Source organism: Odontesthes bonariensis, chromosome 1 (genome assembly GCF_027942865.1).
Source record: "Odontesthes bonariensis isolate fOdoBon6 chromosome 1, fOdoBon6.hap1, whole genome shotgun sequence".
Lineage (NCBI taxonomy): Eukaryota > Metazoa > Chordata > Actinopteri > Atheriniformes > Atherinopsidae > Odontesthes > Odontesthes bonariensis.
In genome coordinates this window covers 18,468,116-18,480,801 of record NC_134506.1, presented here as the reverse complement: position 1 = coordinate 18,480,801, position 12,686 = coordinate 18,468,116, and the positions used below count along the sequence as shown (strand labels likewise).

General features: G+C 39.6%; 1 protein-coding gene across 1 annotated transcript; it reads right to left on the bottom strand.

Annotated features, from left to right (window-relative positions):
• Positions 1 to 3,111: 3,111 nt before the first annotated feature.
• On the bottom strand, positions 3,112 to 11,440 carry cenpq (centromere protein Q). Its single transcript, XM_075470783.1, has 8 exons — positions 11,144 to 11,440; positions 10,993 to 11,065; positions 10,774 to 10,885; positions 9,561 to 9,629; positions 9,104 to 9,233; positions 4,592 to 4,711; positions 4,027 to 4,101; positions 3,112 to 3,540 (listed from the first exon to the last, which is right to left on the bottom strand). The coding sequence occupies exons 1-8, from the start codon at positions 11,240 to 11,242 to the stop codon at positions 3,337 to 3,339; spliced, it is 882 nt and encodes a 293-aa protein (XP_075326898.1). The 5' UTR covers positions 11,243 to 11,440; the 3' UTR covers positions 3,112 to 3,336.
• Between the last annotated feature and the right edge of the window lie 1,246 nt (positions 11,441 to 12,686).

Sequence of the window (12,686 nt, the reverse complement as noted above, 5' to 3'; positions counted from 1 at the left end):
TTTCTTTGTAATTCCTTGATTTCAAGAATAGGAAAAATAAGAAGAGAAACAAGGGAAGTACTCATATGGAATGCTGGAATCCATTTCCTCTCATCTCACGTGTAATCTATTTTGCCCAGTTCCCAACAATTATGTCTTTTGTGTGTTCTTAAATTAAAGATAAGTCTCTCTATTGCAAAGATATAAACCAAATTAATTCAACCACCAACACTGGGGTGTTTCTCTATTTCAGTCATTTCTTTGTTATGGACTTTATACTTTGTACTGGAAATGATTCTTCCTCTCGTCTTCCTCAACTCAAGTTCCTCCAAATCAGTGACAGTTAAGTGGATGTTCAGTCTTTTGCATAGCTTATTAGGTGTAAATCAGGGGTAATAAGCAAAGCAGTTTAGGATGTGTTTCTGAACTTTGTTCCATAATTGAGTATTTTGCAAACATTACCTCAAGCCAGGTGATTTTTCACTTTGTCCAATCTGCATCACATCCACTATATGTACTACTGAGATTTCATTCCAGTGGCTAATTTCAACATAGAATACAGTGGTCTTATGTGGATCTTAATTTCACTGTTAACACTTGCTCTCTGTTAATGGGCACTTTCATGGGCCAACCCTGGAACAAAGGTTTTATTCAATCATTCCTGCAATTTGTCAGGAGAACACACAATTCATCAAACAGCTCATCGGGCTGAGTTATTAGCTAAGAGCAAGAAGCTGTTTGGGCATGATGCAGGCAGGGTCATGGTCACAAATATTAATTCATGATGAGTCTTGTCTGTAGGCAGGACATACTAGGAAAGTATGAAGCAACGTATAATTTTGATGACAGTTGTCTGGCCCAAGGGTAATGTACTGTAGGCTATGTGCTATGGATCCCAGCAAGACAATCCATCATTAACCCCTATTGAAAACAGATTTCTGTAGGTGTGTCCAACTACAGCTGTGAACTATTCACTGGAAAACACAGACACACCACAGCAGACAAAGAAAAAAAGAATAGTCATGTTTTTTCTAAAGATTCAGTCATTAGAAACGGGTCGGTCATCACATATTTACAAAATTTCAGCATGATCGGCTATAGGCAACTCTAAATTCCATTTTTATCTCTTTCACCTGCTGCCTGAAACCGACATGCGGCAGAGAGGGAGGACACTCAATCAAATTATGCGGTCAGACAGTTGTCACCAGAGGTGTCAAGTAACGAAGTACAAATACGTTGCTTAAGTACACTTTTTAGGTATCTGTACTTTACTCCATTACTTATTTTTCTGCCTACTTCTTACTTCTACTTCTACATTTTCACACAAGTATCTGTACTTTCTATTCCTTACATTTTCAAAACAAACAGCCTCGTTACTCTTGGCTTCAGTTTTTTTTTTTTTTTTTAACTATTGGCTTCAGTTTAATGTTTATGTATTTCACGTCATGTGCGCCATCCACACCTAGTGAGAACGAGTGTAATTGGATGAATCATGTAACGCAAACACTCATTGGTTAGGCTATTCGTCAAATTAAATCGTCATTCGTTAGAAGCGGGCAGGTGTTCTACAACTAACTGCAAACGCGAAGCTGCCACGCAAAATGTCCGATTCAGAAAAAGATGGCGAAATGTCTGAAAGGTTGGACACAGGCGAGAGCGTATCGGGAGATGGAGACGGAGACCAAAGAGACCTTCCTCATCCTTGGCCCTATCCTTTTTCAAAATAGTCAGGTGCAAAAATGACTCAATGTAATGTGCAATGTAAACTCTGCACACCCAAGACCCACATAATTTTGGCGTTCAAGAACTCTCCCTCCAATTTGAAAAAACATGTAGAGGTAAAATATAAGCTTATTCTTTGTTACCACCGAACTGTGAACTGATAATTGATATATTTTGCTGCAGCTTGGCTAGCATAGGAACATGCCAAGACATGCCCGGTTAGCAGCTAACAATTGTCAAAGGCGTTAGCCTTGCCTCTGATGTTTTCGGAATAACAACTGGCATAGTTATATATTTTTTCAGGCAGTAAGACTTTTTTTTGTTTTTTTGATGGGACTGAATTCCAATAAAGTTTGAGAAAGAACATGCTCCTTGAGTGACTTTGTCTTTGACAGTAATGGTTTTATGATTGTTGTCTTGGGCCATATGTAGAACTAATCAGTTTTCAAATTAAGCTTGCAATTCATATAGTGGCATCTACCTTTTTGTGTGTGGGTTTAAAAAAAAAAAAATTATTTAAAGGTTACTTTATACTTTTATACTTTAAGTAGGTTTTGGAGCACATACTTTTTCACTTTTACTTAAGTAAAAAGGTCAAGTTGAAACTTCAACTTTTACCAGAGTGTTTTTAAACTGCAGTATCTATACTTCTACTTAAGTAACAAATGTGTGTACTTTTGACACCATTGGTTGTCACAGCAGTTTCTTTGCGATTTGTAGTTTTTGCCCCCGACATTTCAACTCTGAACGTCAAAGCTCCGACAACAACGTTCATTTATTTTGGCATCTTTAGTTTTAGTCGGACTCTGAGACCGACATTACCTCCAATTAGCAGCCAGGGTAAATGTTTGCCATCTTACCAGGGACAGGGGAGGTGAACAGTTTAAGGGTTACCTTTGCGGACAGCTCAAGCTCTCGGGATCTTAAACTGGAGCTTTTAGAGCCGGAATCGGTCACTTGTGTTACAGTGTGGACATAATTTCCTTTACAGAACGAAGATTATCAATACCTCTGCTCAGCTGAAGTTACTGGTGGCTGGCAACTCATAGGTGCACGTTATGACAAGCTGAATCTATTTGACGTGTGTTGAATTTCAAAGAATGATGAGCAGGAATTAAACATGTCGCAGGATGTTCATCTCATAGTGAATAATCACCCATGACAACGCAGTTTCTTTATTGCAAAAACAAAAAACTATCATCCGTTCAATAAGAACTTGTTTACTTTACGCTTTTAGATGAGACGTGTATGAGACATGCTTTGGCCTGCAGTTTACCCTTGTGCACAGGGTGAACTACCCATTGATCTTTATTTGCAAAAACAGTAGCGCTTTATTGAACTACATTACTTTGGTGATAAGGCTGAAATGACAAAGAAAAAACTATTAAAGCTCACTAAAGCACAAACGGATCCAGTGGAACAGTTTATTCATATGAAAACTAAAATAAATATGTCTGGAGGAGCAACAGGATACAGTGTGATTTCTATTTAACTGCACCATAGGCAAAAATTAACCACAAAAGACACACGAGATCAAGCAAATAATACCAAGAAATATTGACTCATCAACCTCTAAAGGATGTGAAACATCCTACAAATTGTTCATATCTGTCATTTTGAAAAATAAAACCTATTTCAACCCAAGAACAGATTTGACTCTACTCCCTCTGAACGAGATGCACCGCTGCTCAGTTGGTTGAAGAGCTGGTCAGCATGTCTGTGTGCCTGCAGAAGCAGCGGCCGGGCATCCCGGACGGTCTGCGGTTGCTGCAGGATTTCTCCCAGTTTCTGGGCAGTGGACTCACAGTCGCTGTCCGGTATGATCCTTCTTAAACGAGACTGAAGAAAATAAACGAGCCATAAACGTGGAATATTATCACCTCCATCCATTTCATAAAGTTTAGCATCACAGGAGGGCTGGAGCCTATCCAAGCTGCTTTTGGGCAAGAGGCGGGGTACCAACAACGCACACTCACACCTAGGAGCGATTAGCAATCAACGCTTAGCCTCACATGCAGGTTTTATAGTGTTTTCTAAAAGCGTTCTTCAAAAATAATGCAAAAACAATACGCGTGTCAAGGTCAACTCTCGCGTCATCTTGTCATGGTGCATTTGGGAAAAAAAGGTTTCGTGGATTTTTTTAATTTTACAAAGAAGATGCACCGAAGAGGAAAAAGTTGAAGCTTTCTGTTGAAACTGGAGAGGAAGTGCACATTGACAGAGTTTCACTGCTTATTTATAAAAAAGAAGCTATGGTGCAATATGGTAAGCTCAAGTGGATGTCAGATATTGTGAAAGGGTGCCCTATTCAGCACTTCTGCTCACCTGTAATCTTGTTTCATCTTTCTGTGGAGGGAGAGAGGGAAGCTTGAGCTCAGCTTGGTCAATCATTTGTAAAATCTGTACTAATACAGGAGATAAAGGTTTGTGTTATTGTCAGATCATATCACGCTTTCATATCCAAGTTTCAGACCTCTGCGACGAATTGCATCACCTATTTTTTCTTAACCAAAGTGACATTTCCTGTCGTTGCTGTTGAGACTCGTTTTTCTCAAGAACACGTTATCAAACCCTTCCTGAAAGCCACATTTCAGCATGCGCTCCGGATAAATCTGCAAGAAATGTCTAGACTCACTCATGTGAAACATCCCACTCAGTGTGGCAAAATGCACCTCTGTTGACCACTTCTGTTTCTACGCTGATGAAATGCACAATCCAGGGAAGTATAATGTCAAAAAAAAAAAAAAAAAAAAATACCTTCAGATGAAACTTTATAGCAAGACAACCCGTGCAGTGTTTCCTTTTCTATAATAACAACCTTCTCTCCACCACTCATTGAAAAACTGTCACAGCAGGTTTACTATGATGTGCGCGTGTGAATGCTTCGCACCCGTTTTGCTTTCTCCTCCTCCTCCTCCAACTCGTCTCTCAGCATATTGCACGAGTGCTCTAAAGACACAGTCTTCTCCTCGGTCCGCTCCAGCGCGCTGACAACAGCCTTTAAGTCTTCCTGAACACCCAAAACACAAAAACACATCATGCACAGACACACTCAATAGGTCACCTGGCTGTTTATTGCATCAAGGCCGCAGCGAGTGATTAGTTTCATATCATCTACAAATCAATTGATTATTTTCATTATAACTAATTAACCACTTTTTCAATAGAGACATCCCATTATGATAAATGCCAGGGGAAGAATTACACATTGCTGACAAAGATATTATTGGCAGATAAAATTACTGCTCCAGTAATGGACAATCTGCAGATGATTACACCCAATAAGATGGAGAGCTACACACAAGGAATGCCACCAAGGTGACGGCCCTCCGTCGTCTCTGCTGCTCCCTGTGACACGGTTTAAAACAGAGCAGAGTGCCACACATACACACACACACACACACACACATACCAAGAGGACAGACTTCAGAACAGAGAGACCGCAAAAGAAAATGGCATTTAGATTAGAGGTGCACCGAAATGAAAATTTGTGGCCGAAACCGAAACCGAATAATAATTAATCACTTGGCCGAATACCGAAACCGAAACCGAATATTACAGTTCAGTTAAGTTAACAAAAGTTAGATTTTTCACCATTTTTAAACATTGCTTAAATCTACGCCTTACAATAAATGTTTAGACATGTTTTTCAAAGAAAATAAATGTTTATTTGAAATCTTCAAAAGTTATTACTAATAGCTAGAGATAAGTTTAATTAATTCCCATTTTCAATTCATTCTGGGTTTTTTTTCATTCATTTCATACAACAATAAAAAATACAACATATTATAAACGCGTTCCAACACAAAAATGTAAAAACATGCAATATAACAAATTATCTGAGTGTCCTTTTTGGCATAGAGTCTAGGTAGCCTGCTCCTTCAGGAACAGTGGCAGCATTTTTTGTAGTTTGTGTGTTTTGCCTTTTAGTGATATTTTAGACTGAAACTACTACGGTGAGAAGACAATTCAACTTGGCTGTAAATGCAGGAGTTTTTTAAAAATGTATTTTGAAATACATGCTTTTATGTTGAAACAAGTAAAACAGGAAGTAGCGCCGGTTAGCTCCGTTAGCTTCACACAGAGACCGAGGAGCACCTGTAGCGTGATGTTACCTGCTAGTTTATTTTTATTTCATCACTCCATACTTTGTGGTGTTTGCTGTAACTGGGTGAATGTGATGCAGAGGAGAAGTGTAAGTTAAAGAATCCTAGTTCTGACCCTGCAGATTGCCTCTGGGGAATGACTCTGTCGCTGGTTGAGAAGCAGCTAAAGTGGCCAGTATTACTTTGATTATTTATTGGTACCAGCGAAAATGCTAAGAGTGCTATTTCTTTAATGATTACAACAACTAATGTTGTCTTTTATTTTGTTTACTCGAACATTTAGTTCTACGGTGTTGATGTGGCGTTTGTGAAAAGAACCGGAGTCTCACATTGAATCAATGGGCGGCATATTGGCAGAGTTTACAGATGAGTTTGGTTCTGTCGACTCCGCCGTCTGTGGATAATTTTGCGTCACCACTATTCGGCCTCCGATTCGGCCACTCATTTGGCTTTCGGCCGAAAGCCGAATGTGTTTTTTTTTGCGTTTTCGGCCGAATATTTTCGGTTGCCGAATATTCGGTGCACCTCTAATTTAGATTGTACTGCAGTTATTTGTGGAACATTTAATCAATCCAAGATTGACTTGGGTTTACTCACCGATAATCATTGTTCATCATCAACCATGAAATTTCCTATTGATGGGTGTCTTAATGATGCCCATTGCAAAGTCGTGCAGACCCAAACTTAGCCAAGACAAAACTTTTCCTTTCTTATAAATTCATCCCCCCAGACATGCTCTGACCAGGGATGAGGCTTCAGGTGTGATGTTCCTGACAGTTTATTAATGGCTTTTGCCTTTATTTTATTTTATTTTTTACGGGAGCCGAGGGTCCGACACGTACGCAGCGCTGAACGGGAGAATAACCCGAAACTGTGTGTAAAAAGTGCTGTTAGCATTCTCCTTGAAATATTTTTGGCACTGAATCAGCAAGAATGAGAGTGAGCTCATCAGTGCATCCCTGAGGCTGAAAGCGTAGAGCTTCGACACATCCCGAATATTTTTTTAAAGAGTCAGGAAAACAAGTCACAAAGCACGTTTATATTCCAAGTAAAAAGGGTGCGTAAAGATGCACACACGGTATTATCTGCTGTCGACATTGTTGTAACTCCCAACTCTGTGGACCAGTTTGTACACAAAGCGCATCTTTTCACTGCACAATGTTTGATTCAGAGCCCTGCATGTAGCTAGTTGGTGTTATTTACGACGTAAATGTGCCAGTGTTAATCCAAAATACATTCACCTGCTGTCTGTACAGTGCTGTAAGAAGTGCTCTTTCAGGAATTCTTTAATTCTGCATCACAGTCGGCATAGCTGTGCGTGTAACAGTGAAGCAGTTCATCCTCACTCAGACTTTTGATTATTCATTATCTGTGTTATGATAGAATTCTGACGACCGCTGTGCAGTAAGAAAACTCGAATTCCTTATCTGCAACCTACAGTGTTCAGATCCAGAGATAGGAAAGAAGTAAGGATGCACCGATACCGATGCTGGCATCGGCACCGATACTTCACTTATATACTCGTACTCGTACTTGTCAAACAGTTGCCGATACCATGCACCGATACCACCAGTGTTTCCCGCATCGCTTTAGCTATAATCGTCCTCCGTGAAAAAAACAACGAAGTAGTAGCCTAGGTAGTTAGACCTAATGCATTGTCCTTCAGACAATTAGGCATTCACTGCACGAACCCATTTTCCATGGCGAGGATGTGCGCAGTCATGTAGCGTAACAGTGGTGCAGTCACAGCCAACATCTTTCTCTGACAGTCATTTCTAACGTCAGAACTGTCTCTTCCACTCCCTTTCGCTGCCCGCCTACCCGAAGCTGTCTGTTTTTTTATATTCACTTGCGACATAACAATTATGAAAATCCGTGTGCCTGTGGCCAGAATGTAATCCGTCAACGCGGCACCCCTTGCAACATTAGGCTATTACAACGGTAGCCGGTTACCTACTGCAAACTAATAAGAAGCACCCTAAAGCAGTTGAGTTGACAAAGCTGCGCAAAGCCAGCATCAAAAACGAACAGTGGTGCCATTTTTTCACATCTCCCTCCATTTCCATTCGCGCAGCCGGCTTAAAAAAAGCAGGTGTGGCTACACCTGCTTCACGCATATCTCTCCCTCGCTCTCCTATAAATCGAAGAATTGGTGATAGAAAACAAAAAAAGCCACCGTACCTCTATTGATAACTAATAAGACCATTGAAAAGCATTCGAGGTGATATTGCGCCAATTTTTCCTCTCCCTTCCTTTCCTCCACAGCTGTTAAAAAAGCCGACTAACCCTTCCTCTCTTCCGCATAACTTAACCAGCCCAAGCACATGCGCTAAAATATAAATAGGCTATAGTGTTTTATCACACTGCCATTAAATGTGCCCGAGAAAGGGAAAGAAGGAAAACATTAGGCCTATAAAGTAAAGTAGATAACTAACCCTATAGCGTACTACAGCATTAACAAGCCTATTTCAGCTTTCCAACCTAAAATAAATGGAAGCGCTAAACCTATACGCTGCCAGCGAACAGCTCCGCTTCATTTCACGGTAGCGCCAGAGATTGTAAAAGCAGGCCTATAATATCCATTCTCTCTGGTAGCGCGTGTCTTCTGCAACATGTTGCAAAAATTAAATGGATTAGAATGTTCAACTTTCTAAGACATTGAACACAGTAGTCTCTCTCTCTCTCTCTCTCTCTCTCCGCTGTTCGCTGATGTGTTGTCACTCCGCTGTCGCTCTCCCCACTCCATTACACAATCAGTCTAGTCGCAACAAGTGTTCCATGACTTCGAACGTTGAACATTCTAATCCAATTAATTTTTGCAACAATGTTGCAGAAGACACGCGCTACCAGAGAGAATGGATATTATAGGCCTGCTTTTACAATCTCTGGCGCTACCGTGAAATGAAGCGGAGCTGTCCGCTGGCAGCACAGCCTAGGCCTACTCTGCCCCAGAGCAGGGAGCAGCGGAGACTGTCAATCATGCATCATTATCACCCCTGGTAGAAAACTACATTCATGGCAAATATATCATAATAATAATAATAATAAATTATATATATACATACATTTTTTTTTTTTTTTTTTGGCAATTTCTGAATAGCCTAAATATGGGGCATCGGTATCGGTAGTACTCGGTATCGGCGAGTACTGTAATGATTGTACTCGTACTCGTATCGATTTTCAAAAAAATGGTATCGGTGCATCTCTAGAAAGAAGACTAAAGGAGGAAAATCCTCACGTTTGGCATTTCGTTAACGTCTATCCAGCTACTTTTCTGAGACTGAAGAGTTTCTCACCTCCAGAGAGCTCAGAGTCTTCTTCCCAGCAGCTGACTTTTTGGTCTCCTCCTGGTGCCGCTGAGATGAAAGCGCCACGTTCTTGTGTTTCTGCACTGGAACTTTGAGCTGTGCACAGACAGCTAAAAACCTGCAAATTGTTAGAGGGGGGAACCATCAGATTTCAACTTTGACATTTATCATCAACTGAATATATTCTATACTGACATTAACAATAGTGATGACTTAATCTTAGGAAGAAAGAGGAGTCAAATAAGGACGAGCGCTGTGCAGTAATATCACGTGTGATCGTTCGCATTCACTATCATTCATCACCGTAGTGCATGAATAAATCCTACCATCTCAAAAAGTATCGATACACCCAGCCATGCACCCGTCTCCTGCACCACTGACCACAGAGTTTTTGAAATGCGGTTATTTTCACAAAATGTTGTTCCAACTTTGGCTAAATGCTCACCTCTTTTTCATTATGTTCAGATGTTCCTGGCTCTCTTTCTTCTCCACCCGCCTCAAAGCAAGAGTAGCTCTGTTAACACAGGGGGAAAAAAAGGTTTCCTATTATGATAATTCGAATATAATTAGCTCAATGCAAGATTAGTGTTTCACAGTTGTGTCAGCAGGAAACCTGTGCTTTATAGATAAGGACGCGATTAAAAAACAGGCGAAGTTGTGGTCAGATTGGGTGTAAAGCAACACAAAAGCTGCAGTCAAAGCAAGAAGTGGAAGATCATAAAAACAGAAAAAGAATACAGTGAAAGTGTAAAATGATTTGATCAACATCTCTGCTGCAAAGTCAATGGAGATCTGATGATTTATGTTGCTCTATTCTATTCAATTAATGCAGTGAAAGTGTGTTCTTGAAGCATGTGAGAAAATTTCAGTCTGATTGTGTCAGATGCAACAAATGCTGTTTGTACCGAATAAAGAACAAACAGAAAGGCGATATAAAAGGTAATTTCCTATCATCCAGGCTCTGAAATGATAGAACAAAAAGGGGTTTGATTATCCACTGATTAAAACAGGCATCTTTGGATGCCATTTGGCGAGTCTGACACGATGCACTTCAGGAGAAAACAGCAAGTAAATCATTTGTTGCTCAGTGATGAGTTTAATCAATAAAATCACATTAGTTCCAAATCTTCAGAAGTCTAAATGTTTCAGAGTAATCCCTTTTATTGTTTTAGGTTAAATATTCTCTTCAACTGACATGTTTCTCATGAAAAAGTGGAAGTGAGAGACAAAACAAAATAGTGGGCCTTGGATTCTTTCAGTTTTGGACAGATACTCTGTCTTTGTCTCTTTTTTTTTTTATTGTTTCATTTTCAAAGAGAATTTACTGGTCAGAAAGTGGTGCGTTACATGTGTTAATCTCTTATTTTGAGGCCTAACTTGCATCAGAGCAGGTTAGGTCCCCAGCACGAGGTGAGACAATGTGGTCAGAAGCGACCCTGCTTCCCGATACTGAAAATCTGGACCTGATTTTGAAGTCACCTCACCAAGTCACTAATTCCGATTGATAGTACAAGCCCCAGCGGCAGAATTTCGGTCATCTCCCTCTCTGAGACTGAAAAACCATGATTGACTGAATCAACCCTGATTTTCAGAGTAACTACAGGTGCTTCAATGGGAATAGAAACAGTGAAGTTGAAAATTATCATTGTGGAACTCACAGTATTGATAAGTCCAGTATATTCTCCAGAGCAATGATGGAGGACCTCGGCATCTGACTCCAGTTTTCTTTAACTTTCATCTTCTTGGAGAGTGGGGATCTGCCTCCGTCAGCTATCAGGAACAAGAGCAACACGAGGACAGAAAGACCAGTAAGGATAAATCGTGCAGTCTGAGGTGCATTAAACATTGTACACTCAAAAATAAAAAGTAGTCCTTGCCTTTCCTTCTCTGTGCTGTTTTTGGGTGGGTGACCATGTCCTTGTCATGGCTGTTGACATCAAGTTTCTGGTCCTGAAATAAGATTTGGAAACGGTTCAGGTTAAAGACCAAGCAATCTATTCAACGTCTAATGTTTTTACCTCACTTTACCCGTTTTCGTGTTACTTCCGGTGGCTTGTCTGTCTTTGTTTTGCTTTTCAAGTTGGGTGCTTTTGATGGGGCTCGATTAGAGCCTCGTGCAGGCCTCATAACGGCTAAAAATACATCAAACGTATTCAAGCTAACGTCTGGCTGAGCTAACGCGAATAAGCCCAAACAACAAAGTAACAGTAGAAGTTGTAGGACCTTAATACACCGAAATAGCACACACAAAGGTTGGGGGAAAAAAAAAAAAACTTAAGCTAATCATGAAGCTGGGATTTATCAACCTGCATTTTCGCGCTGTTGTTTTCGAACATTTCAAGACAAAAAAAAAGCGCATGCGCGAATAAGGTTCAATATACCCTGAGTGTGGTTTGTCAGGCTGCTAATTCTCTGCAACGCTAACTGTAACAGACAATAACAGACACAACAATAACTTTAGATGCATTTATTAATTCTTTAATGAAAACAAAAACACACTCATCTTCTATAATACAAAATCAAAACTGCAGCGTGATAATAATCTTAGTGAAGAAGCAGCCTATAAAAGGCAACCCAGGGAAAATAAGTAACTAATGACCAAGGAAGCCATTTTAGCAAAAATCTGAGTTTTTTTATGCAGTTTTAATTTTCCAGGACTAGTGTCTTCAGGGTGAATATGTAAAAAAAAATAAAAAAATAAACATATAGGAAAAAGTTAATAGGAAATATGAACACAGGATTGATTCGGGTTCAGAATTCTTTGATTCATATATTATTATTCAAAAACTGTTCAGCAGATGGTTTACATGGCAGGTAACTGCCAAAGGTATCAAACACATTTTGAGCCAATAAAGATTTGAACTGTAAAATTCTGTTGGACACAGTCAACAGGTACAAATTTCGACCAATAGTTGCTACTTTCTAACATCTACAAAGGATTGCTAAAGATAATACAATTTCTTAAATTATTCTAACTATTGCCCAATCTGTTTAAAGACTGTTGCGACGTCATTCGTATTCACAGATTTGAACAAATGTCCAACAGATAACCCGGATTTTTATTTGGATGCTCTGTGTAAAGATATGTTATGGAAGAAAAATAAAAGGCCTACATTTATACAGGAGCATAAAAAGAAAATGTTTGCTTGTAGTGTCTTGCCGTAACAGAAGCCATTTAGAATAGTTATGTTCACGCTTTCCTGAACTAACAAAGCTAGTAGTCTCCACAACTGCGGTGGTTGGTAGAAATTGGAACACACTTCATCATACCAATGTCATAATGGTTCAATAATTGCTTCTGAAAAGTGCTATAAAGACTGTTAATTCAAACTGAAACTAAACACTGAGCACAATGTGAGTGAATCATCATTTGGCTGCAGAAATGATTTGTTAAATATGTCCAAATTAAAAAAAAAAAAAAAACATCTAAAAAAATATATATATATATATAATTTGACTTTCTCACTGTTCTTTTCTGTTCCCTCGTCTGCAAGCATGATATACAGTGGGGGAAAAAAGTATTTAGTCAGTCACCAATAGTGCAAGTTCTCCCACTTAAAAAGATGAGACA

Bases quoted from the DNA above. Each gene is read 5' to 3' on its own strand.
- cenpq (XM_075470783.1), bottom strand. From the start codon at position 11,242: ATGAGGCCTGCACGAGGCTCTAATCGAGCCCCATCAAAAGCACCCAAC. The intron at 9,630-10,773 runs GTGAGTTCCACA...CTGTGTTAACAG, and splicing joins ATACTGGACTTATCAATACT to AGCTACTCTTGCTTTGAGGC. The intron at 4,102-4,591 runs GTGCGAAGCATT...GTATTAGTACAG, and splicing joins AGGAGGAGAAAGCAAAACGG to ATTTTACAAATGATTGACCA.